General features: G+C 41.1%; 1 protein-coding gene across 2 annotated transcripts in view; it reads right to left on the reverse strand.

Annotated features, from left to right (window-relative positions):
* Kcnh1 (potassium channel, voltage gated eag related subfamily H, member 1) overlaps positions 1–13,808 on the reverse strand; it is a 305,584-nt gene that overhangs the window by 269,042 nt on the left and 22,734 nt on the right. For both annotated transcript variants that reach the window (XM_013015111.1, XM_013015110.1), the window contains exons 2-3: positions 11,504–11,627; positions 5,728–5,834 (exon numbers count right to left, since the gene is read on the reverse strand). In XM_013015111.1, the coding sequence (XP_012870565.1) occupies positions 5,728–5,834; positions 11,504–11,627 (231 nt within the window). The remainder of the gene's footprint in view (positions 1–5,727; positions 5,835–11,503; positions 11,628–13,808) is intronic.

Here is a 13,808-nt window from a genome sequence, read left to right on the forward strand (position 1 = left end):
TACTGCTTAAGCCATGGAGCCACTTCCAGTTTTCTAATGGCTTATTGCAGATAAAAGTCTCACAAACATTCCTGCCCGAGCTGGCTTTGAACCATGATCCTCAGATCTCAGCCTAGGACTTCAGATCTCAGTAGCTAGGATTACAGGTGTGAGCCACTGGCACCCAGCTAAGAAAATTCTTTCTAGTCAGACACACACACCAATAATCCCAGCACAAAGGAAACAGGCAGGGTGATCACAGTCCACAATTAGCTGAGCAAAAATGAATGACCCTATCCAAAAAATAGCTAAAGCAAAAAAGAGCTGGAGCATGGCTCAAGTGGTAGAGTACCTGCTTAGCAAGTACCAAGCCAAATAAAAGAAAGAAAGAGCTGGGTGCTGGTGGCTCAGGCCTGTAATCCTAACTACTTCAGAGGCTGAGACTTAAGGAATGTTGTTCAAAGCCAGCTCAGGTAGGAAAGTCTGTAAGACGTTTATCTCCACTGACCTACCAAAAAAGCCAGAAGTGGTTTTCAAGTGGTAGAGTATTAGCTTTAAGCCAAGGAAATGGACCTGTACAAAAAAAAAAAAAGGCAGGCAGGAAGGAAGCCAGGCAGGCAAAAGATTAAATAAATACATGATTTTAAATTGTACATATGTGTCAAAAATCCAGGACCTGCACCCCCCCCCCCAAAAAGGCAGGTAGGAAGGAAGGCAGGCAAAAGATTAAATAAATAAAAATAAATAATAAATGATAAATTAAATTGTACATAGGTGTCAAAATCTCAGACAACTCGGGAAACATACCAGAAAGCTAATAGTATAATAATATGTCTCTGAGCCTTTAGGGTGATTTTCTTTATATTTTTTTTCAAGTATTCTCTGATTTAAAAAAAAAAAGAATTTAGAAATTGGAGACAAAAATACTATTTTAGATGGTGACATTTAACTTTGTAAAATCTCAGTAAGGTAGATTTTTCTTTGATGGGGCAATATGCTGCTTTAAAGGAGTAGAAGTTTTACTCTAAGGAACTTTGAAGTTGGCGAGCACATACAAACTCTCCTCCACAGCGGGGAAGAAGGAATGCCATCTTCCTCTCTTCTGAGCCAATCTTGTTCAGTCACTTGTACCCTTGTATGTCCCTGTGCACTGTGACCCACACACCATTCACCCCCCACTTCTGATGCTCTCAACTTGAAATCACACATAATGTTCTTTCACCTATCTATTTCTTGGTGACTACCAAGTTCCTTCCAAAGTAACTCAACAAACCTTCACCCAACAGCCCCTCTGCATCGTGTCTGGCTCCTACCTAACTCCTAGCATATTTTTGCCTGAGGCCAGAAGTTGTGTTCCTACCCTGAAGTACAGGGCTTCCACTTCCAGAACTCTGTAAATTGAGGAAAGAGCCAGACAGTGTGACCCTTTGATACAGGTATTCCCAGCCTCTTCTATTGTTCATTGGACAACAATGTTAAATATCTCTTCCACAGGTCCCCAGGGTGCTTCCTAATGTGCCCGTCTGTCTCCTCATTGGCTACGCTCCATTCTGTCTCCATCCTCCATCCAGCTAGAGACATCTGAAATCTGATGATATGCTCATACCACTTAAGAGTCGCCTAACCTCTTCTAACCTCTTACCCCCGACTGGCTGAGCTTAAATGACCTAACACTTTCCAAATTCTTTAACTTTGCCCTTCCTAATCACTCTTCAGCCTCGTGTGTTTATGTGTTTATTTATGTGGTGAACTTTGATGGAGCACTTCATAGATATCAGGCAGTACACTGGGTCCAAGGGATACAGCTGTGGAAGATGCATACCTTGCAGGCATGGAAGCCAATCTTCCCTAGAACTACCTTCTCTGCTGGCTACTCAGGGGTGCAACATGTGGATCACTTGGGAACAGAACCTCAGACTCCGCCCCATACTTACTCTATAGACTAATGTGTTGCTATTCACAGGTGAATATCAAAGACTGAGAAGCATTGCTGTGTGTCTCACCAACCTCTTGCCCTCTCTCTCCTACTGCCCTTTCTATATGCACTTCATCAGCCAGGGATACTCTCTGCCCAGGAATTCACAGAGAGCACTATATTAATACATAGTTCTGTTTAAAGCACACAGGCACTATATCATTTATTTTCAGCCTTGCACTTCCTCATAAGCATTCATGTTTATTTTTAAAGGGGGAAGGGATAATAGATCTCACCTACTGACCTTGTCTGTTCACCCAGCTAATTAGCATGCTTTGGGACCAAGATTGGACACCTGTCTTGAAAAGAATGTGTGGAAAATCCATCCTTTTTTTTTTTGTCAGTTGTGGTGTTTGATCTTTAGGCCTGGGCACTGTCCCTCAGCTCTTCAGCTCAAGGCCAGTGCTCTACCACTTGAGCCACAGCACCACTTCCAGTTTTCTGGTGGTTAATTGGAAATAAGAGTGTCAGGGACTTTCCTGCCCGGGCTGGCTTTGAACCTTAATCATCAGATCTCAGCCTCTGGAGTAGCTAGGATTACAGGCGTGAGCCACCGATGCTTGGCTCCTTTTTTTTTTAATCAATGCTTCCACATCAATGATCCCAGTGTGGTGAGCAGGCCAACCTTGAAATCTCTGCTCCCAATTAAACAGTATAACAGCAAGAGTGAGGCCCAAGGGTTGGCCCAAGACTCATGTCTTGGTTGTATGCTGTCTTTCACCTTTCTATCCTGCCTTTGCTTTGCTTTATTAATAAACTTTCTTGGTCTCTACCTCTATGTGTTCTAAAATTCCTTTTTTGCAGTAACATCACAAATTAGGTACCATAGGGCCAGGCAGAAGCCTCCTCCCTTTAGGAGACCTCCACCCTGAAACATTGCTGATCTCGCAACAATGTCCCCATCAAGGTAGTTATGGCTGTGTACTACGGATTCTGTGCCCACTCTTGCAAGTGTTGTAAGAGCAGATATTGTATATGCCTTTTCATAACTGCATGCCTGGGAATAAGCCCAGTCTCTCATATAGCTGGTCAATGTAAACATCCAAAGCAATTGTATCATTCCAAGGCTTATCAAATAATGTAAAGTTTCTGTATTTTTTCAGGAGAAGAGGAGAGATGAAGAGGAAATTGATTGGCAGTGATCCTAAGAAGAAATCAACACTGTCTTCATCATTTCCTGGATTTCATGCTCCATAGTTCATGTACAAAGTGAGCTCATACATAGTGTCTGCTGGCCCACTGGGCAACTCTGTGTAAATTACAAAGAGAAGCTCCTTCCTAGCATAGGAAGAACTGAGTGTATGGAGGGTTTAGCAAGCTACTCTGCATGAAAAGAGCAGCCTGCGACTATGTGTTAAGCATGCCTTGCGCCCACATTTAGACTAACAAAAATGGCCACAGAGTAAATATTGCACAGAAGATCCTGGCCCAATATGAGCTCAGATGAGGAATTTAATTTTCAGCCATACCTACCTCACAGAACTTAGAGAATCAAGCTCCAGTCAGGATGTAGGCTTTTTTTTGCCCAAGGCTAATGCTGGACCACTTGAACCACAACTCCACTGACCACTTGAACCACAACTCCACTTTGGGCTTCTTGATGGTTAATTGGAGATAAAAGTCTCATAGATTTTCCTGCCCTAGCTGACTTCAAACTGCAATCCTCAGATCTCAGCCTTCTGAGTAACTAGAATTATATATATATGAGCCACTAGTACACAGAAAGAATCAATAGTATTTTAAAGTGTTGAATTATATCCTATATAGTTTTCTTTCTAAAGTTGAAGACTAAGGTTAAAAAAATGGGTATGACTGCAGTTACTCTTGAAAAGCTTTAACATGAACCACAAATGACAGCCCTGTGCTAGACTGACATATGATACTGGAGACTGCCATGGGTCCCTCAGCAACCCCACTACAATCACCACAGAGAGGAGAGTTGCTGGCTGTACAGCCCATAGGTTGAACTAGTTGATTTCTATGGATAGTTGTCTTCTTAAAGTACAGAGTTTCCAATGCCAGAATCACTTCCAGTGCACTAAGATGCTAACCATGTATGACCTGTAGTTTGGCGACAGCTGGAGCCCAGCTAAACCTTCTCTACTATTTCCTACTTCCTCTAGGACATATGCCCATTAGAGAAAATGGTAAGTTAAATTATTAACCATTTAAATTATGTTTGAAGCTTCTCGCTCCCTTTTGTGCCAAATGAGTAGAGTAGAATTTGGGCAAGTTCAATAGCCTAATGAGACTTAGACACAAAACACAAATGCAAGACATCTTTGTTTGTTTGTTTTCTTGTGCTAGTCCTGGGGCTTGAACTCATGGCCTGGGTACTGTCCCAAGCTTCTTTTTGCTCAATCTAGTGCTCTACCACTGAGCCATAGCTACACTTCTGGCTTTTTCTGAGTAGTTTACTAAAGATAAGAGTGTCATGGACTGTCCTGCCTGGGCTGGCTTCAAACCACAATCTTCAGATCTCAGCCTCCTGAGTAGCTAGGATGACAGGCATGAGCCATCAGCACCCAGCTGCAAGGCATTCTTTATGTGATCCACCTACCAATTAGCATTCTGTGTCATGGGGCAAGTCACACTGTTCAGTACATAAAGCTACCCGTGTGGAAAACCACTTGTTCTCTCTATTAACTCAGGGCACATGTGCCCATGTTTTCTTTATGAGAAAGCCACTGCATGCAGGCTCCTGGTAAGAGCTGCTGCTTGGTATTGGGTTCCCTCAAGGTGGAAGGACCATACAGAATCCCTCCAAGTCCTCTACCTCATTGCTCCCATAGCTAATAGCAGGGCAGGAAAAGGTCTATTGGTTGGGAGAGTACATTAAAGCAAGGCTACCACTCCAGTGCAAAATCTGCATACAGAAACTGTCCCCTTGGACTCGTTGATAACCAAAATCATCTCTCACAGCACAGGCCAAGTAAATGGTTCTCTCAGATGCCTGCTCCGACATTCCAGACAGGGGGAAAAGGGAGATAAAAGCAGTATGTGCCCTTTACTTTCCAGAGCAAAACATCACCCAAATCTGAATGCCATCCAATAAACACTTCTCCTCGTGTGCCATCTGGACCACTCTGGAAATATTCTATTGAACCAACAGCCTGCCAGTCAGCCCTACATAGAAAGAGTTGAATTTATTTTTTGCAAAGAAAATGGTGTTTTTAAAACAGAAATAAAGTACTATTCAATACTCTTAGAGTCTTTCTCATCCCCATGTGGTTCCTCTCCATACTTACTGGTATAGCTATCTACAACAAAAAACATGTTTTATACTTGAGTATAACTACAGACCTGAAAACCTCACTAACAAGTTTTGTGGAAGTCATTATAACCAAAACAAATACAGCTGACAATGTACTGCTGTCAAGAGTATCTCCTGAGGCGATCAAGACAAACTTTCATCAGAAAATCTTAATTAGGCACCTAGGGGTATTACTATACAAGGAGCTGTGGAAGATAAATAGAAAGATGGAATGGACAAAGCTTCTGCCCCACCTCTTCGCTCCCCCTGGAAGAAGTTATAAGTAAACCAATAGGAAAACAATAACTCTGGCAACAAAAAAGATGAAGTCCTAATTGGTTAGTGACAGGAACCTCATTAAATGTTCCCGTGAGTAACTTGGATATACTTAGGCTTCAGAAAACTTCATTTCACTGATGAAAGAGAAACAAACACATGATAGTAACAGAAGTGGAAGAGATAGTCTACTATTCCAAATACAGAAAGGTGTGACTGAGAATGGCCGTAATGGAATACTCACTGTTCTTCTTGTACATCAAAATTTCAAAGGAATTCATCTCATAATTCTCAAAGGTTTGCCGCACTTTTTCAATTGTATCTTTATCAGTCAGCTCACCATACATAAAACTGCAAATCAACCAAAGACTTCAAGTTAGTAAGTCAACAAATATTATTCTATAAGCAGGTATTAAATGTCAGTTCTGCTCTATATCCAGCATTGCGATACACACTATAGAACATGTGCATGCGCGCACACATACACACACATGCACACACACATACATACAGTGAAAACATTTTTTGAAACAAAAGAAGACTTACTGATTTAACTTTGAAAAAAATTTCATCCCTGCCCTCCAAAAATATAAGTCCAATAAGAAACATACACTTGAAAGTACTAGTAATCAGTATGATTAATGCTATGGAGGTAGCATATATGTAGCATAGCCACAAAACACTCTGGTTGACCTGAGAAGGCTTCCTCAAAGTAAGGGAAAAGAGATCTAAAAAGCAGAGGGCCAGATGCCAGTGGCTCATGTCTATAACCCTAGCTATTCAGGAGGCTGAGATCTGAGAACTGCAATTTGAAGCCAGCCCAGGCAAAAAAGTCTGTGAGACTTATCTCCACCAAACACTGGAAGTGAAACTGTGGCTCAAGTGGTACAATGCTAGCCTTGAGCAAAATATCTCAGGTACAGCACCTAGACCCTGAGTTCAAGCATCAGGATGGGCACAAAAGAAGGAAGGAAGGAAGGAAGGAAGGAAGGAAGGAAGGAAGGACAGAAAGAAAGAAAGAAAGAAAGAAAGAAAGAAAGAAAGAAAGAAAGAAAGAAAGAAAGAAAGAAAGAAAGAAAGAAAAAGGAAGGAGGGAAGGAAGGAAGGAAGGAAGGAAGGAAAGAAAAGAGGGAGAAATAGCTGAGAGAAGGAAGAAACAACCTCCCAAACAGAAGGTGAACATGGGTCAAGGCACAGAAGTGAGTCTTATTAATTCCACAGCCTGCATGTAAATCAGGTCAGTATGACTGGAAGGAAAATTTTGCAATCAATGCATAAAGAAGTAGGCAGAGGCTGATGGAGACTATGCATTACACACCACATAAGACAATTTCAACTTTAGTCTCAAAGCAACTGAGAGACATGAGAAGGTTTTAAACAAAGGAGAAATACAAGGCGATTTCATTTAGAAACACAACTCTGGGAGAATTCTAGGGAAGATGGCTAAGTAAATTTGTGTCACAGAATTTTCCTCTTCTAATTCCTAACAAAAAGAGAGAGAGGGAGGAAGGGATGGAGGGAACAAGGAAAGGAGAACAGTTTGATGCTCTAAACACTAAGACATAACTAAAGAAATAGACAAACATTCATTCACTGTCTTTGCATTTCTTTTTCCTGTTTCATCTCCCCATATTGGGTTCAAGAAAACTTACAGAATAAAATTCTATATATTTTAATAAACATATCTCCACACTGCTCAAGTTTAGAGAAAAGCAGTCTATGGAGATAAATAAACAACATGTTTTTTTCTTGTTGTTTTTGTTTGGTTTCATTTTTGGTCGGTTGTGGGACTTGAACTCTGGGCCTGGGCACTGTCCCTGAGCTCTTCAAGGATAGTGTTCTACCACTTGAGCCACAACACCACATCCAGTTTTCTGGTGATTAATTGGAGATAAGAGTCTAACAGACTTTCCTTCCCTGGGCTGGCTCAGATCTCAGATCTCAGCCTCCTGAGTAGCTACCATTACAGGCATGAGCCACTAGTGCCCAGCACAACATGTTTTATAAAAGAGGGGGGGGAGAGAGGGGGGGGGTAAAACTCAGGACTTTTTAAATATATCTACCAACCCTGGTTCTAAAAAATGCAGGAAAACTAGGACTGTCCATTTTTCCTGGGTCCTACACTGACTATGACCTAAAGGACCAGGGTTTGCCCTGGGAATAAAACAGATCCTCAACTAAGAATAAATCATAACACAGGACACTGTGATTTATGGCTTTTTTTTTTTTGCTCAGGATGAAAATTCAAGAGCACAAAGCTATGTCTCAATGGAGCTGGGAAGTTCAGTTCTCTGACAGCGCCCATGGGCTCAGCAAGCACACCCCAACCGCCTGTGGTCCTGGGCAAGCAAAGGCTGCAGGAATCACTCTTCAAGCTTAGGTAATGCAGAAACAGGGACGTGGTTCCTAAACCATACACGTCTCATCTTCTGAATCTGTGTATACCAAACAGAAGCTAAGTTTATTTTAACTCATCAACATTCACAGCTACAAAGAACCTCAGAGGTTCTCAATTCCAATTCCTGACCAAAAGTTGAATCAAGCACTATACTTTACTTGATACTGGAATACCTTGGGCTCACCAGAGCTTTCTAATTCAGGCAACTTACTTAAAAGATCGCTAGCTTCTGACTTTATGAGTGTGTCTCTTTTTTTATTTTATGGCCTTCCTCAGACCATTGAGATGTGATTATTTGTGGTTGTTCTTGGGTGTTTCCCTTATTGTACTCTGCTTTGGGACTGTGCTCTTAACCTATATATCAGGAAAAAAGGAAACTGAGCCTGTTAAAATATTTTTTAAAAGAATAGAGCCAGGCATGGGGGTTCAAATGTAATCCTATTTACTCAAGAAACTTGAAACAGGATTGCGATTTGAGGCCAATTGGCAGAGAGGCCTGAAGGGAAGAGAGGTAGCCTACCCATGTCAACCAAGGAAAAGTTGGAGACAGTGATGCACACCCATCATCTGAGTTATGCAGGAAGCATAAATAGGAGGATCAACATCCAGGCTAGCAAAAAATTTTTGAAAACAAGGGAATCCATTTGGAGCCCCATACTATCATAACTGCCTTCTGAGAAGACTCCTCTGTTAAACTCTTCTTTCTTTGAGGTCCCTTTCCAAATAGTCTCACTACTTTCTTTTTATGGCTTTCATTTCAATTTCAAATAAACTTCCTCTTTTTGCTTTTTTATAAAAGAATAAAGTGCCAGGCATCGGTGGCTCATGCTTGTAATCCTAGCCACTCAGGAGGTTGAGATCTGAGGACTGTGGTTCAAAGCCAGCTCTGGCAGGAAAGTGTGTGAGATTCTTATCTCCAATTAACCACTAGAAAACCAGAAGTGGTGCTACGGCTCAAGTGGTAGAGCACTCTCCTTGAGCTGAAATGCTGAGGGACAGTGCCCAGGCCAAGAGTTCAAGGCCCACAACTGACAAAAAAAAAGAATGAAAGCACAAAGTGTCTGGAAGCATGACTCATGTGGTAGAATACCTCCTGCCTACAAGGACTCATTGCAAAAAAAAAAAATAGAATAGGTCAAGAATAAATGATCCCTGTTGAGAACAAGAAGGTTCGTCCTCTTCTTCATGAGTTAATTTTCTAGATAAGCAAGCTCTCTTTAAATGAGTATTGGTACACATGATAGCCATTTTCTTCATCAGATCCCTGCAATATTGGGATAGTTCAAACTTCACAAATACATCAGTTTTGACCAGTTTTTTCATTTAATGGTAAGTATATGAATGTAGTATATGAATGTCTACATGAATGTAGCCATTGCAGGTAACTACAATTCATAAGAAAAAGAAACCAATTCCTGAGCTACCAGGAACATAACACAAAGATGTGTTTATTCCTAGGTAAATAACACAGTCAAGTCGTTGGATACATTGCCTAAAACTGGTACTTAAAATAAGCTGGAAATCAGAGATTTCATCTGCTTTCCTAAGCATGCCTAAGAAAGGTAAGGATATGATGTTCAGGTCACACTAAAAAGTGACATTATCTCTCAGAGGATTTTTTAATTGTATATGTGCAATCCAGCTGCAGGTGAATATGCAGATGTGAAAATGTACAGATACTTCAGTGGAAAGCAGCACATTAATATAAGAGGATTCAATTGCATGTAGAATAATTTCTAAATCTTTGACAGATGGGGATAAAAATATCAAATCTTCCACATGTCAGTCTTAAACTTTAAGATCATTAAGACATTTTCTAAACATTTAATCGTTTTCACCAAACTAAAATTATTTTTCTGAGTTAGCACATGACAGTTTCATTTTGAGAAACAGAAAATTATGACTAGCTGGTCAGGCTTCATGGATGTTCATTTCGTGATTTAACATGCTGGGAAAAATGATTCAGCTTCATGCAAATACCTGTGCAAAGAGAAGTCTGAAGAAGTTAAGAGCTGCCAAAACCTATGCTGAGCGGAGACCTTTGCCAGGTCACTGTTGAGGGATGGATGCCTGGCAGGAAGCAGGCTACATGCCCAGCTCAACACCTTGAAGATGCTTTGAAAGAGATTTGCTAACACCCAGGCCCAAGGGTACAGCTTGGTTAGTCGCCATATCAAATGCACAAGCTGTGTTGTTAATGCAATTTGCTAAGAGATCAGAACATTGTAACTGGACAGATTACCAGGCAACAAAATATTGGTTCTCTTCTCTTTTTCTGGAATAAAGAATTTTGAAGCCAAGTAGCTTCTACTTGTAATCTTTGCTATTCAGGAGGCTGAGATCTAAGGCTCATGGTTAGAAGCCAGTCAAAGCAAGGAAGTCCATGAGACTTTATCTCCAGTTAACTACCAAAAAGCTAGAAATGGTGCTGTAGATCAAGTGGATGGAAAAAAGTCTAAAGGATAGAGTCTAGGTCCTGAGTTCTAGCACCAGCACAAAGAGAAAGAAAGAAGGCCCCAGGGGGTAATGAATGAAGGGAGAGAGGAAGAAGGAAAAGAAAAAAAATAGAGGGGAGGAAGGAAGGAAGGAAGGAAGGAAAGAAGGAAGGAAGGAAGGAAGGAAGGAAGGAAAGAAGGAAGGGAAGGCAGGAAGGGAGGGGGAGGGAGGGAGGAAAGAAGAGAAAAGAAAAAAAAGAAAAAGAATTTTGACTGAGGAAAATATTAACAAAATCCTTGTCTCACCAGGTGCTGATGGCTCATGCCTATTATCCCAGCTGCTCAGGAGGCTCAGATCTGAAGATCACAGTTCAAAACCAGCCAGGAGCCGGGTGCTGGTGGCTCACACCTGTAATCCTAGCTACTCAGAAGGCTGAGATCTGAGTATTGCAGTTCAAAGCCAGCCTGGGCAGGAAAGTCCATGACACTCTTATCTCCAATAAACCACCAGAAAAACCAGAAGAGGTACTGTGGCTCAAGCAGTAGAGTGCTCACCTTGAGCAGAAGAGCTAAGGGACAGCGCCCAGGCCCAGAGTTGAATCCCAAGACCGGAAGAAAAAAAAAAAAAACAGCCAGACAGGAAAGTCTCAACTCCAATTAATCACCAGGAAACCAGAAGTGGGGCTGTGGCTCAAAGTGGTAGAGTGCTAACATTGAACAAATAGAGCTCAGGGACAGTGCTCAGGCCCTGAGTTCAAACCCACAAAAAATAAAATTTAAAGAAATAAAAATCGTTAGTCTTCTCTAAAATGCTTGTAATTTTTTTCATTTAAACATCTAAACTATGATTTCACTTGCAATTCATTTTATTTGCTCCTCTAACTTTCACATGTAATTCACTCTAAAATCTCATAAACTTCTGAGGTCACATTTTATAGATAAAATGGCTTGTCTGAGTTTTTCTGGGTTCCCCTGTTTTACTGACTACAAATTTGTCAGTGGTAAGGACCATGTTCAAGGTCTTTGGTTTTTCCCAGCACATGCATAACTAGAGAAGATTTAGCAACACAAAATTACTGAGTGAACACTGAAAGAGACAGAGGCTTCTCAATCAAGTATACCATTTTCCCTTTTTTCAAAAGATAGCCTAGTAGATTACTCACAAGCACAATCCCAAATATAAATACCTGCAGGTGCTGCTTTTCTGCATCACTTCTGCCCTGTGATAGCCAGACAGCTTGCAAAATCCATCATTGCTGTACACGATAGGCCAGTCCACAATCTGGGCATTTCCCAACACAAAATTCGTATCTGTTTAAGAACATGAACAAGAAAAAAAGAAAAATGCATATGAAACATTCATTGAGACTCAATAAGGGCATAAATGTCAACTAATCTAGGTATTTCTACCTCCCTCTAAAATAGTCTCTTGGATGGAAACATGGTCTTCTGAGGAACACAAAAACCAATGCTGAAATAGATTGCAGTATTTAGTTACTCCTCTTCCATAACAATTCTCTAAAAGGTCTTGGCTCACTTACTATGGCCTTTGATTCACCTCACTTCTTGTCTTCTTTGCAAAGGAAAGCTCTGAATGCACATGCTACCTAAAGTCACTGTAGGCCAAGAACAAGTTAATAAAGGAAACATGTTTACCCCACCAACAAAGGAATACTGCAGAAACCCAGTAGATTCCTACTGAAACCCAGTGAATTTCTATAGGATAAAGTCCTAATTTTTCATCCCAGTAAAAGTGTATTGCATTTAATACAAAGCAAGACAAAACCCAAAAATAATTTCTTCTGGCTTCTGTCCAGTATCTTAGCCTTGTTGGTCTTTTGGCCAAAAAATACCAATTGGCTTTGTTGATCCTGACTAGCAATCAACCATTCTAGGAGATGACCTTCACAGGGGTCCAGGAAGGGAGAGGGGGTATGTCCCCAGAAACACACACACACAGTAGAAATACCTCCCTTCTGTGAGGTAAAGCAACCACACCCTCCTTACCACTCTAAAGAGTGAGCAAGCTCCCACCACAGAACCTTATCACTGATTTTGAAATTTTGTAAACAGAACTGTGATGTAACCAGCCTATCATCCACTTGGGATGAAGGAGAAGTAGACCAGACATAGCTGGCTGGCTTCCTGTGTTCTCACTACTATTGACACTTTTGAAGATCAAAAGTCTTCAATAGTCTTTGCTCAGAAAATCAATCCTCCATTGCAAGAGTTTCAATTGGGTAAATAACATGCAGAACTTAAATGCAATCATTATTTTAGCTTGGCTCCTTCCTCTCCACACTGCTCACACATCTCACAAAGGAAATACACAGACATGGTTCCTTGTTATAAATTGGACAATAAGGATCTTATCTAATTGGAAGGTTAATTTTGTACAAGAATAGCATTATATCCTTTCACAATATGGGTTACCACCTCTTCTGAGTGGGGACTGGATTAGACAGGCTCCTCCACCCTTCAAAGATAAGTCTGTTTCTTGATTTGGCAGGTTTGTAAAAGTAATTGAACTTCATATAGATATGACTGAAGGTAGAAGACTTCTTGACCACTTACAAAGAAAGCAGGAAGTAAGATGAATCAAAGGCCATAGTAAGTCAAGATGTGGGTGAGGGAAGAAGAGTAAACACAGTAATCTATTTTTAAGAACAGTTCAAAAACAACAGAAAATACAACCACTTTCAAGAAGTGAGTCTGGAAACCAGGCATAGTGGCTCACACCTGCAAGCCCAGCTGCTCCAAATATGTAGCTATGAGGATTGCAGTTTGAGTCAGCTGAGACAAAGGTTAATTGTGGACCCCGTCTCAAAAACAACCCAGGTGTGGTGGCACACATCTGTGATTCCCAGATATTTAGGAGGCAGAAGTTGGGGGATTTCATAGTCCTGGGTCTGTCAGACCAATAATAATAATAATGAAAGACCCGATATGAAAAAACTCAAAGCCAAAGGACTGGGGCATGGCTCAAGCGGTAGAAGACTTGCACATGGCTCTGAGTTCATATCTCACTGCTGCCTCACAAAGAGAAATGCAAATCTGAGCCTTGCCTTCTGGGAACTCAAGAGGGAGTGGGAGAAAAGGAACATTCCAGGCAGAGGATCCAGCATGAACAAAGACAGGGCAACATGGAACAGGTAGTAGGCTGTGCAGACAGATGGAGGGCAGCCAGAAAGATGGGAGGAGAGCCTGGAGCTCAGGATGGAGACAGTCAAAGAGTTTTGCGTTTGTCCTGGAGGCTGACTAACTCTTCATGCTTCTCCCCAATTAAATCACATTTACTGAAGTGAACAACTAAGCCTTTAAAAGAATTACAAAATTCACTAAATTACCCACCAAGTGTAAATGAAGTAGTCAGCTTAACTATCTCTTTTGTTGATTCTTGTGATAGGAATTAATTTCCCTCAAAACCCCTAACCTAGGAGGGAAGACCAAGTGTGCTTTCTCGTGGCTAATGCTCTACTGAGGATCTATGTA

This window comes from Dipodomys ordii, unplaced genomic scaffold (genome assembly GCF_000151885.1).
Source record: "Dipodomys ordii isolate 6190 unplaced genomic scaffold, Dord_2.0 Scaffold26, whole genome shotgun sequence".
In the NCBI taxonomy this organism is placed as follows: Eukaryota; Metazoa; Chordata; class Mammalia; order Rodentia; family Heteromyidae; genus Dipodomys; species Dipodomys ordii.